The 12,708-nt window shown below is 39.9% G+C and overlaps 2 protein-coding genes across 5 annotated transcripts in view; one reads left to right on the top strand and one right to left on the bottom strand.

Moving 5' to 3' along the window:
• Positions 1-3,437, top strand: part of DRD4 (dopamine receptor D4) — a 34,861-nt gene extending 31,424 nt beyond the window's left edge. The window contains exon 4 of one of the 2 annotated variants that reach the window (XM_081938345.1): positions 3,133-3,437. In XM_081938345.1, coding sequence (XP_081794471.1) covers positions 3,133-3,335 — 203 coding nt within the window. In that variant the 3' untranslated portion in view covers positions 3,336-3,437. Of the gene's footprint in view, positions 1-917; positions 1,165-3,132 lie in introns of those variants that run through there. The other variant, XM_081938346.1, reaches the window with a different exon arrangement.
• A 3,992-nt stretch (positions 3,438-7,429) lies between these two features.
• Positions 7,430-12,708, bottom strand: part of DEAF1 (DEAF1 transcription factor) — a 30,018-nt gene continuing 24,739 nt past the window's right edge. Inside the window, exons 11-14 of one of the 3 annotated variants that reach the window (XM_081934777.1) lie at positions 12,318-12,380; positions 9,239-9,328; positions 8,547-8,630; positions 7,430-7,953 (exon numbers count right to left, since the gene is read on the bottom strand). In XM_081934777.1, coding sequence (XP_081790903.1) covers positions 7,849-7,953; positions 8,547-8,630; positions 9,239-9,328; positions 12,318-12,380 — 342 coding nt within the window. In that variant the 3' untranslated portion in view covers positions 7,430-7,848. Of the gene's footprint in view, positions 7,954-8,546; positions 8,631-9,181; positions 9,329-12,317; positions 12,381-12,708 lie in introns of all 3 variants that reach the window. The other 2 variants (XM_081934776.1, XM_081934775.1) reach the window with 2 other exon arrangements.

The following is a 12,708-nucleotide window of genomic DNA, read 5'->3' as shown; positions in this document are numbered from 1 at the left end:
CTGGATTTATGCAGCCAAGATTTAGTTCAATGAAAGGGCAGAGCTGTGAATGGAAAAGGGCATCTGTTGCATATGAGAATGCCATTTTAATTTTGGAACTTTGGAAATGGAGCTTCTTACAAGAATGCGCTTTCCTCAGTCGGAAAGCGTGCTAGGTTTTGCAGATCTGGAGATGTGATGCTGAAGGGGGAAGCATTATGAGAAGGAGATGCTTTTGCTCTTTTCTTCCGTGTTTTGCAAAGGTCCGTGAATAGAGCTGCCTCTGTAGTGGTTCACTCGCTGCACAATCTTTCCATTGCAACAAAAGCCTGGATAAGCCATTTGCGGGTTGTGGATCGGAGTACATCCAGCCTGCCTTTGCACCTTAATGAAAAATAGATGATATATTAACCACTTTACAGCTGAACATTAGCAACATTAAAGGTCTCCCGCTCCTTAACAATCATTTCCACGCCAGAGCCTCCCTTTGGAAGAATCGCATTTGAAAAATGCTCTGCTGTCTTTCTTGGATATGCTTTTAGGGCTTGCAGAAATCCAGATGCAAAAGTGAAAGATATTTAGAAGACACATGGGTGAATATAAGTGTGAATACAAGCGTTGAAGGTGGGGAAGTGGAACATGCATTATAATGCAGAAACTATGGCACACTTAGTATGTAGGAGCGGACCTACATACTAGTATGTAGGATTGTGTGTGTGTGTGTAGTCAATATGACTTAATCCCCAGTAGTCTTTGTACGCATACTCAGGTTGCCAGTGTATACACGCATGTTGCATTCCTGGCAACCATGTGACTGCAGGGAAAGATGTGTTTCATTTTTAAAAAAACACTGAGAAGTGCAACAAGTGTGTCCATGCAAGCTGCAAATCACCTCTCTCCCTTTGACTCAATATTACTGCAAGATATTATGATTTCAGGTTTTTACTTTCCACATTGAGAACTGGGTCTACATCTTCCCTGAATAGGCAACACAATAATTCCCCACCCATCCAGCTACAGAGACAGATTAAAAAGAGAAATACCATGAAAACTAATATTCCATTTAAGGCCGAATCTTCCATACACACACTCATTTATTCCTTTCAAAAAAAATGTTTTTCACTGATTTTTTTTTAAAAAAACATCCTCAAACAACCCAAGGACCACCGTGTCTTTTATCCAGCAAGAAAAGAGGATCCACATCTAATTAAACAAGGTAATTGAAGAGTAAAACAAATGCGTTTTAAGAAGTGCTCTACTGAGCTCTGTATAAAGTGAGGGATGTGCTTGCTACCGCAGATTTCAAAATGATTTGTGCTATTTCCTACAAAGTGCTGCCAACGCAAGAGCCTCCAGCTGCTTTGCAGCGCCCCGCCAGGGAGGAAAGTCAATTTCCCAACGAGGCCAGGCTCTTCCTTTCTTACCTTCTTGGCATGCCCTGTAGCAGCTACAGGGAGACAACCAGGCAGCCTTTCTTGAATGCCCAAGAACTGAGATTTCCCTGAGATCTCACTCAGCCTTAGGACTTCCACTGGGATTGCATGCATATTTGGCGCATAACAGGAAAGTTACCTGCTGATTTGGGGCATCCCTGGAGGCTTTAGAAAGACAGTACATTTCTTTAGAGATAAAATGCTCCCCTTCCCCCAAACTGCCCACTGAAGACGGAGCATGCTCCAAAAGTGAAGCAAAGATGGAACAGATGGTATGATAAAGAGCAAGCAAGAATTATTGAGAGTGGAAGGGTCAGACCAGTGGTGGGTTCCTACCAGTTCAGCCCAGTTCAGCCAAACCGGTAGGGGTTTGGCGGCCTGGGTCCCTGGACTGGCAGTGACCCAGGCCTGCCACGCCCCCGAACCGGCTCCACAGGCGGCACCATAGGTGCTGCCATCTTGTTTTTCAGTTCTGCACGTCCGTAGCACAATTTTAATTGTAATTGTGCGCACACAAGCGAACCAGCAGTAGTGCCTGCTGGAACCCACCTCTAGGTCAGACCTAAAATTGACACATGGTGCTTCTTCCAAGCTTTATTGTTTTCAGGCCTATAGACAAAATCTTGCCAGATTGAGGACTCTACTACCTGCACTTACAATAGATTCTGTAAACTATTAGGGAGGTGTTGTCTACACCCTCTTTCTCTCACACACAACATCCAGACTGAGTTGCCTCTTACTCCTCTGGAATGCCCTTCCTCTCTCCTGGGAATCCACCACCTTATCACATTTCATCATAGGAAGAGGCTCCTAGATACCAGAGACCCATAAATACACTTTCTACCCAGACCTTTCCCAGGCAACACCCACCTGCTTAACTCGCTTTAGCCACTCATCTACCGGAGAAGAGGTAACTTAATTCCCTCCTTCTCGTGAGGCCTCACTGCTTCTCTTGTGTTTCTATTTAATGATATTGTGTTTAACCTGGCACCTATGCTGGAATATGTCCAGCCTTCTGGTTTTAACCCCTGAAGTCCCCTTCAAGATCAGCAAAATATAGTGAAACTAAGAGTACTCTCTAGGTATATTCTGCATTTTGAGGCACCAGAAATAGTTTCTAGTAGCCCAATATGTTTTTGCATTGCAGAAAAACCTGACCTTGTTGTGTGTCTAGCTTCAGCTTTTGCAGAAAGATCTGTTTCCTATGATTCCGGCGAGGTAAAGGCAGATGCTACTGGAGCCTCCACAGGCACCATTTATGTACCAGCTGCACTGTATCTTCCTGACCCCAGGATCCCTAAGGTCCTAGTGCACCAATTAATATGTTAATGGGCATGCAATTATTCGTTTTTTAAATAAATAAATAAATAAATAAATATGCATTCCCAAGGGTCCTTGAGTTTATATAGAAACTGATGTAGAAAGTGCCTGCGGTTGTTTCATTCAGCTAATGCTAGGTACATTTAAACTGGACACCAGATGCAGCAAGAACGGGGAAATTAAATATATTTCAGCGTTCTTAAAATGCAAAGAATTTGGGCGGATCAGGAATGGCAACCTTGCATTATTAAAAAAATAACCTTGGTGGATTTTTTTCCCTTCCTCATTTTTTAAATAAAATGTATATGCCACTGTTCAAAATTGAAGTGTTTACTTTTGAGAAAATAAGACATACGCAGGGAAGAACTGGCTCATTGTCCCCCCTCTCTCTTTTTCAAAGGTGCTTTCCTTTTCTGTTGGACTCCTTTCTTTGTGGTGCACATAACCAGAGCTCTCTGTGGGTCCTGTATCAGGTCTGGCCAAGTAATCAGCATTGTCACATGGCTGGGTTATGTCAACAGTGCCCTCAACCCTATCATCTACACAATCTTCAACACTGAATTTAGGAATTACTTCCGCAAAGCTTTGCACATCTTCTGCTAATCCTGCTGGATTCTTTTGTCTACCTAGAACTGAATCCAGAAGAAAGGAAAGTACATTGCACAGGGCAAAGAGACGGACCAATTCTTGTCTTTGTATAGTTTAATAAAGCTTTATTTCTTATTACATAGTTGTGTGCTTCAATTTTTTTTTCCACTTGATAAAGATACCTGCTTTCTGGACAGCAGTTCCTTCATATTTGGTGAGAATGCAAAAATGGCCTGAAGTCAATGCATTGTTTGTGAGACTTCATGATAATCTTCTAAGTTGATAAGAGAAAAATATTCTGTTTGGGGTTTGCCATCTGTCCTCCATTCAAGCAGAACATTTATTCAGAAAAGCATTTGTGATGGCTGCCCCAAAATAATGACAGCATTTTTCCCCAGAGAAATGTAGATGTATCTTCTGAGCGATGCTGTAAGAATTTATACAAGTTTTGATGGCTCTGATAGAGTCTAGGGATTTCCCCCCCCCCCTCACTTGTAAAAATAATTAACCATCAGAAGATGTTTAATGCCTAGAATCTTTTGCAAAGGATCTGATGGGTTAGAAACTCAGAAAACAGAGATAGGGCTGGAAAAACAACCATGCTTGTCAATAGTTATAATAGTTTGTGCATTTCTCTGGCTCAGAGAGTACTGCTCAGTGCCAAAGGCATGGATAAGATGCATAATCAATTTGATCAAGCTCTGTGTACCATGGGATCAGAAAACCATTATGATGAGGAGGATAATTTAGTCTGACTGTAGCATGGCAAATACATGTCTATGTTTGCTCAGCCTCTAGTCCTGATCATACCCAAGAATTAATAGTGATATTGTATTGAAAATGGTTGATCCAGGAGAGGAATTTAACTCCCCGCTTTGAAAATTCCCCTGAAAAAGTTATATCAACACTTTGTTCATTGAATTTCATGATGCACCAAATTCTTGTCCATTGGACAGATATTTGCTATTTTACTGAGGGGGGCCCCTCTCTTCAGGAAAGAGATTCAGGAAAGTTTTTTTTAAAAAAATCCTTTGGGTTTTTGTTTGTTTGCCCAAACTCCCACAGTACAAATTTTAACCTTATGAAAATTATGAAAACACCACAACATATTTAGGCAATATTGTGTATGTTTTAATAAGAAATCCCTCTTATGAAAATTTAATCTAAGTATCTAGATATTAAAAAAAAGAGTATCTGGGAATTATGGACAAAAAAGCCCCCAAAGAATAAAAGCCCCAACCCCACACAGAACATAAAATGAATATAATTAAAGTAAGGAATGTGGTACCTTTTTGAGTAGAATCTTAGGTTTGAGAAGATATGCAGGATTCCTTTCATACAGGAATGGTTTGAGAGAGAGCGGACTGGTCTCCTGCTTAGATGTTAATAATATTCCCTTCTGTTTCTCTTCATTTTGAAACCAACAGAACATGAACCTCTTAGGAGAGGTTGACCAGACTGCGGTTTAGCCAAATTGAGGTGTACCATCTCCATTGTTCAATATAGCTAGCAAATCAAAGCATTAGCAAGTAGCTGAACTCACCTTGGTGGCCCTGCACTTCAATACTAAAGAAATTGAAGAAGCAACAGTGTGTAAAAGACCTTATAAACTACCGTGTGTTTATGGAGGGAAAATAAAAGACAAACTAAGGTCTCTTATCTTCCCAACATGGGATGACTATACCAGATAGTTTTGGGGACCTATTGAGATGTCAACATATGGGTTTAGCCACCCTTTAGTCAGATAGGGATCTGATGAGCAAGCATGATAGGGGTGCAATTCTACTGCTGCGTCTACAGTGGCTTTTTTGGTGCTCTTGATTGATGAGGGCAAACAAATATAAAGTCCTTTTTCCAAATGCCATTCAACTTCCCTTTACAATATCTTGCCAAAAGCAGATTTAAAGAACCGGAAAAAAATATTGGTTACATTTACAAAATCCACCATGAATGCCCTTACGACAATTATCAACATTGAAGCAAGTCTTATCATACCTCAGTTTGAATGTTTGCCTAGGTAGCCATTTGGAGCTATTGTATATAGCTGAGTTGTTGCTTAGATCTAATACAAGTACACACATGATCGATTTATAAACCCATTTCTGTGGCTAGCTAGAAACAACTTCCACAAAGCAGCATCAATATCTCTAAAGTTTTTTTTTTCTTCTTGGCTTAAAACTTTTTTTGGTATCTATTGTTATTTTAACACTCAAGAAGTGCTATTTTCAAAATTAGTCGTCTCGCTAGAATGTAAGGTTCTCTCTCCTCAAGTGAGATGCTGAGGAAATACACAGTTGCACCTTTGCTTTTATTTTTGGAAGCACAAACGGAAAGCTGTAAACGTGGTGCAAATGTTTAATGATTTGATCGCTGAGTTCCAGAAAGATGCCCGAGATATTTTTTTTTCATCTATCTACTCAGAAGTATGAAAATTATAAGAAAACAGCCATAAGTTCTTCCAACAGCAGAAAAGGTGCCTTGAAGGACCTTTTTCCTCTTTGACTCCATGTCTTCCAAATAAATCCCAGAGAACTGATGGGCCTCCTGGAACAAGATTTGAGACATAAGATGAAAAGGAAAAGAAAAAAGATCCGTATGATATTGGATGGAAATTACTGGTTTGATTCCATCAATTTACCATATCTCATGTTTTTAATTGCTTAAGCATCATCAAGTTAATGTCAGTTCTTAACAACCACATAGACTTTCTCCAGGATGATTATTCCCAACTTGACTCTCCAGATCTGCCAACTGTGCCCCATCACCATTGTAATCAAATACATTCATCTTATTGGTCATCTTCGTCTTCTTTTCCTTTCTACCTATCCCAACATTAAAGACTTTTCAAGAGAGCTGGCTCTTCACGTTTCACATAATATGATAATTTGAGCCTGATCACATGTCCCTTGATTGAGAACTCTGGATTAATTTGTTCTGTGATCCATTTATTTGTTTTCTTAGATATCCGGTTTTCAAGTTTTCTATGTACAATACCACTGTTCAAAAGCTTCAATATTTTTTCTATGCTGCTTCTAATTTACAATATACCGGTGTAATTTATCTAAATATTGCAATCAGCTGTGACTTAATGACACGCCCTCAGTGGCATGTGACTGACAAATAAGTATAATTGTTGCTGTTTCAGTCCCCAATAGGACAAATTCTACCATTTTACTGGAATAGCAGGCAATTCAGCAAAGTTAAAATGCTATTTATGCTACTCTGCGTCATAGTAGATTGAGAAAGTCTAGCAGAATAATAGGATTGTAGTTTGACGTCTACAGGGTTCAGGAACGTGGACCATTAGTGTAATTATTTAATACAGAGTTCCCCAACCTTTTTGGCTTTGTGGACTGGCAGATGGGGAAGAGGGGATGGTCCATGCGAGCGGTGAGCAAGTGCATGCATGCGTGCATGCGCAGCTCCATTTGGTCTATTGGAGGGCAAGCATGCCAGCCATTCATGCAAATGGAGCACGCATGTACGTGCTCGCCTGCTGATCACAGAAGTGGGGATGCATATGGGTGCTTGCCTGCCACTTCTACGGCCTGGTTCCAAACAGCTCAAGGCCTGGAGATCGGCCACGGCCTGGGAGTTGGGGACCAGCAAGGTCCAGCATCTACCAGATCTGGTTTGATCTTGAAAAACAGCAGGATCATGTCAATTCACTCGGAAACCATAAAAAAATCTGAGAGAATGGGATTTAAAAAATACTGAAGGAAAACAGTTCCATATGTTTACAAAGACGACCAGTTTTCAAATGTTGAACTCAACAAGGGAGATTTCAGCTTTGAATTTTCCTGCAAGACCTTCAAATCTAACTACTGAATAATAATTCTCTCTAGGTATTCAAATGTTCCACATTTATCAGGGTAACGACTACCAAAGGTTCATGATACTTCCAGCACTGTGGGCACTATAAAGAATTTTTACCATATTGGAGAACTTTTACGGAGGACTCCTAAATAACACACCCAAAAATTCATTAATAGAATCAGATTCCATATGTATTGTAGGTAAGATTTAATAGACATCAGGAAACTAAATTGACTGAAAAGTAGAACTGCTTCACTTTTGAACAAGAATCACAAAGACCTTTTGCTGTTATAATAATCTTTATTGAAACCTCATCAGAGGAATCTTAAAAGGCTGCAGACCCAGAAGTTGCTTTAAATAACGTTTTCAAAATACTTCAAAGAATCCCCATAATTCATCAGAACAGCAGGAGGCAACAATTGAAGAAACCCATTTGTTTTACAACAGCTCTGTGGAAAAGCTTGTAAAGATCCATCAGCTTCCGAAGTTCCCTTAAAACAGTGGAGCTCCTTGATGCTCTTGTCCCCTTAAGGTTTAATTTTTTGCTTGGTTAGAGAAAATTCATATGTTGGCCAGCAACGTGCAAGTAATACTATGCCTCCGCCCTCTCGGTGAAAGGTTTATTTTGTTTATCACAGAACTTCACAGAAGAATTGCTGGTCCAGCCAGTCTGCTGCACCACGCAATCCATGAAATTGGAAGAAAGGAGGTTTTAGACAATAACTTTTTCAATCACATTATCTGTTTCATGATCTTCTTCTGTCTGAACAGTTACTGCGGCTGACTGCCCACACATATGCTGATGGTCTTTCCAATCCTGAAAATGAGCACAAGAAACCAGGTTAAATTGGAAGCAATTATTGAGTGAAGTAAAAGTACAGCAACATGCAGCAGGGGCCGGGAATGCTACCGTTACATAATGGTATGTGGGAATGACCTTGGGAGGCAGGGCAATATCATGCAGCCAAAGGAAGTGTCAGATAAAAGGCATCTTAGCCAGTAGCAGGAATATGGGTGGGGCAAGAGACGCAGAAGAGACCCTCCCTAGTTTTGGGGGAGCTGTAAAGGGAGGGGGAAAGAGAAATACTTTCAGACTTGCAATATTTTATTAATATAACCTTTCAATAAGGTAGAATTAGCTCATCTGGTCATATTTCTTGTCTGCAAGGCTGATATCAGTTTGCAAATCTGAAAATATTTCTCTTCCCACCCTTCCCCTTTGAAGTTCCCCAAACTAAGAAGTCTCTCTTTGAACCTCTTACCCAGTCCACATTCTTCCTGTGAACCAAACTGCCTTTTATCTTATCATACCCTTGGCTGCATCTTGTTGCCGTCTCCCAAGGTCATTCTCACATAGCATTACACACTTTATTTATTAATAAAACATTACACACAACGAGTCTCACATACTTGCACGCCCAAGTAATTCCTAAGCTTGCTTAGCAATGGGGTGCTAAAGTCTTTGGTACGTTCCATCTTTCTTAAATACATATCCTAGACAAGTTGGAAAAAGGAGAAAGCATGAGCGCCCAATGACATTATCAAACTAAAAGAGAAATTTATTAAAATCCAAAATTAAATTGCACTAAGTTGTAAATGGCACAGCACCATATTTCTGAGTTAAACTACCAAATTAAAAAAAACTCTGCATTGGCAATGCAGAAGATCATTGTTATTCCGAATAAGACATTTTGATTTTTCCTTCGTATCAAGAAAGGTCTAGAAGTTTAGAGCGTATTCTGCTCACTGCTCTGACACCAAGAGACCCATGTTTCTAAAAGTGTTTTGCTTCTATACCAAAAGGTGAAAACCAAAAGGAATAAACCAAGAGAAACTTCATCCTTCATATTTTTTAGAAGGGAAAATAGTCCTTTCTTGATTTAGTCTAGGGATACTAAGTCTGGTCTACAAACCCAAACAACCACTACAGGGGATCAAAAATTGGGATTTTCTTTAACTCTTTGCTAAAGAGCTGGATTTTTGCAGTTCTAACCTAGTACTCCTAATATAATCATTGTTGGTTGCTCAAAAGTACTAGATCATACATGGACACTTGCTTCTTCAGCTCTGCAGGACAACTGTATTCATAAGGGGTGTGATACCTTCCGTTGACAGAACGTTGAGCAGTAATTGACTTTATGGCAACCGGTGCATTCATTCATTGCCTCCCGGCCACAGTTTACACAGGATTGCTGTGAGATTGCAGGCAAAGAATACAAGTTAAATGGAAGTAAAAGGAGGTTGCACATGATGTATAAAAAAAGAAGTCATATATAATTTCTGCCACCCATGTACTGGTACGATTCTCTTAACACAGAAACTGGGTACCAGAGGTGGGTTCCTATTGGTACGGACCGGTTCAGCCAAATAGGTAGTAACTTGGCCGGCCATGAGACCGTACCGGTTCTATCCTGGGCGCTGCCATCTTTATTTTCTGTTCTGCACATGTGCAGAACAATCTTCATTGAAAAAATGTCATTGCCCCCCTTTTTTAATGGTGTGCGCATACACAGATCTTTTAAAGTGCAAATGCGCACATGCACGGAGCGCATGCAAAAAAATTTGGACATCAAACTGGTAATAATGCCAGCAGGAACCCACCCCTCCTGGGCACTCTTCACAGTTAAAACAAGTTCTCTAACTTCTTTCAGGAACCAAAGACAGCCCAAATTTATACTGATAATATGAAGTAGAAAATGTCATGTCTTTATCAGACTCTGGAAAGTATCTGTTTGTCTCTGGCGGCAGCAAAATGAAAAGATAGGACAACTTGCAGTGGACAGAAAGCTCTGAAAAGCAAAAATACTATTACCATCCATCCATCCATCCCTTCACCCATCCATCCATATATGATCCCACACATACATGCATTTGTAAATTACTAGGAACTTTTGAGTGCCACTAATCCATGTTGTAAAAAGAAAGTTTTTTTAAAAAAGAATTCTAATTTTATTAAAAATTGCCATTACAATGAAAAATACAAAACTAAAAAAAGTGAAAGAAAAACAAACATTGAAGGTACAGAAAAGAAAAATAGGAACAAAATAATAATATACTAAGAAAAAAGAAAAGAAATACATAATAAATTACTTCCCCCTTCGCCACAACAAGTATAAACAATTTTAGTAACACCATCTTTGCTTAAAATACAACAAATAATCTCTTCTTCCCATGTCCCCTTTCTTCTTTATAAACAAATGCTTAAAATATCATCTGCTTTTTAGCAAAGTCTTCTTCAGTTTGCCTTTCCTTCCTTGGAAGTCCCAAGAATTGAGATAGCACAATGCAAAGTTCTTACCACTAGACCATAAAAAAGGCCATCCTTATCCAAATGGACAGGAGAAAATTTAAAAAGATCGTAAGTATATACAATAAGCAGGCAGCAGGAAAAAATACGAGGGTGCAACTGAATGTATTATTATGATTTGTCTCAAAGGGGGGCAGGAACAAGAGTCTTCAAAGAGTAGGCAATTTGGCATTTCTCAGTCGTTTTATGGTTAAAACATGCTAGCAGGAAAGATGCCTCAAAGTCTAATGATTCTGAATTGTTAATAACAGAATGCAGAATGATGGATAGAAAATGAAATATGGAAAAGCACGAGATTAAGGAACTGGCCTCCAGAGAAGCCAGACTTTTTAAAGTTTACATGATTAATACCATCAATCTCTTATATTTGGACCACAAGTTTTAATGTGATAGGAAACCTCGGGAATTTGGAAAAATAACCGTTTGTTTTGTATTTCTAACCTCTCTGTTCAAACAGCTCATTCAAAACAGAAGAAGAAGATGGATTTACAGCTCAATTAGCTTGCAACTCATATTGGGGTCTCTGTACAAGGTGAATATTGGTGTACAAGGAAGGGATTGTGAATAAATTGCCCTGCTGCAACAGCGTTAGCGAGACCATATGCCATGGGTATCAAATGCGATCGTGTCACGTGACGTATCGTGATGTATTGTGATGCCTTTTGCCTTTGCGGAGCTGGGGTGGGCGTGGCCTGCGTGCGACGCATTCGGCCCGTGGGCCACCAGTTTGACAGGGCTGCCTTATGCAAGGCAGAGAGATATACTTGTTTTCAGACTCAACTGATTCACAGTGATTGACACCTAATTTGTTTGCACCGTCTGCCAATAGATTTTCTGCCAACCAAAGTACAACAAATGTCACAGGGTTCCCTCCTTTCAGCAGCAGCTGTACTGCAAAGCCAAGCCTCAGGGATGCAACCCAATGAGAACTTGTCATGACACCCATAAAGAGCTCAGTAAATAGAGAAAGAAAAAAGGACTAGCAGAAAGAGGAAAACAAAAAAATAGGTGTGAAGCAGGAGACCTGAGATCAGATTAACTCTTCCTCCAAGGAGTTTATACTGACTATTTGGGGGGGGGGGATGTTCTGGTTTTCCCCCCCTCTACGCAGCTACTGCCCCCTCCCCTCTCCCCCAAAAAGAGCACTTGGGAGCATGGTAGCCAAATTTCAAGGAAAATTATGTAATCATGATTTCTCATCCATTTGGAGGGGCAGACATAACTAGGGGGGGATGAAGTCCTGAAAATAAGCTTGGCCCCATGCTGTGGAGAGCTTTATAGGTAACCCCAGCACAATATAGTAAAAGTCAGAAGCCCACTGGCAACCGATGCAGCTCACGGAGCAAAGAAGTAAAATGTGTAGGTTGAAAGGCACTTTAACAGTGCTGCTGCATTTTGTACCAACTGCAGTCTGCTCCTACCAACCTGTTGGGGGATTCACCTTCCACTATTCATAAAGGCAATTTTAGGGCACTGTCCACCCCCAAAGCACCAGATGGTAAAAGATCACCTTCTACCAATTCAAAATACACTATATATTTAAAAAAAAAAAAACAATCCATATATTTCCCATCTATCAGCTATTAATGTCATGACCACAAGGGCAGATCAGAAGCACACCACAATAATGGACGCCACACTGGCCTCTTCAAGACTTGGGGGCTAAAGGAAGGTGACAAAATGAATGCCAACCCCTTAGGGGAGATAAGTTGCTATCTCAGGAACCAGGCCAGCTTAGCCTTATCAGCATTAACGTGCTCAATCTCAGACCATTAGTCTGCTGCCACTGAGAAGCCGCCCTTCAGTATCAAAAAAGAGCACAGAAATAGCTGGATAGTCCTTAGATACCATTCAGATTCAATCTTTGGGCTTACCTTAATAATAATTTCAGTTTTTCCATCAACATCTTCTGTATGTTGAAATAACTGACTCTGATACTGGAAAAAATGAAAGGCATCATAAATTTCTTTTTATAATTACTTCATGCTGCTCTTGGAAGAATACCGTAGTTACAAGAAACAGTTTTCTATTGGAAATATGGCTACGTGGAGTGCTTGCATCATAAACAAGAGTGAGGACTTATTTAAGTAATATTAAGAAGTGTACACCTTTAAAGACACATCAAACTGTATATTCTGGGTAATAAATTATACACTATCATTTATCTTTCAAATAGGAAAGAAACATTTGAGATAAAAGAAAGAACTGCATATATTTCAATTACTTCCTTTTATATCGTGCTTAAAAACAAAGAAACAAAAACCC

Source organism: Natrix helvetica (genome assembly GCF_964273705.1).
Source record: "Natrix helvetica genome assembly, chromosome: 1".
NCBI classification, from domain to species: domain Eukaryota; kingdom Metazoa; phylum Chordata; class Lepidosauria; order Squamata; family Natricidae; genus Natrix; species Natrix helvetica.
This window is presented reverse-complemented; position numbering and strand designations above follow the sequence as displayed.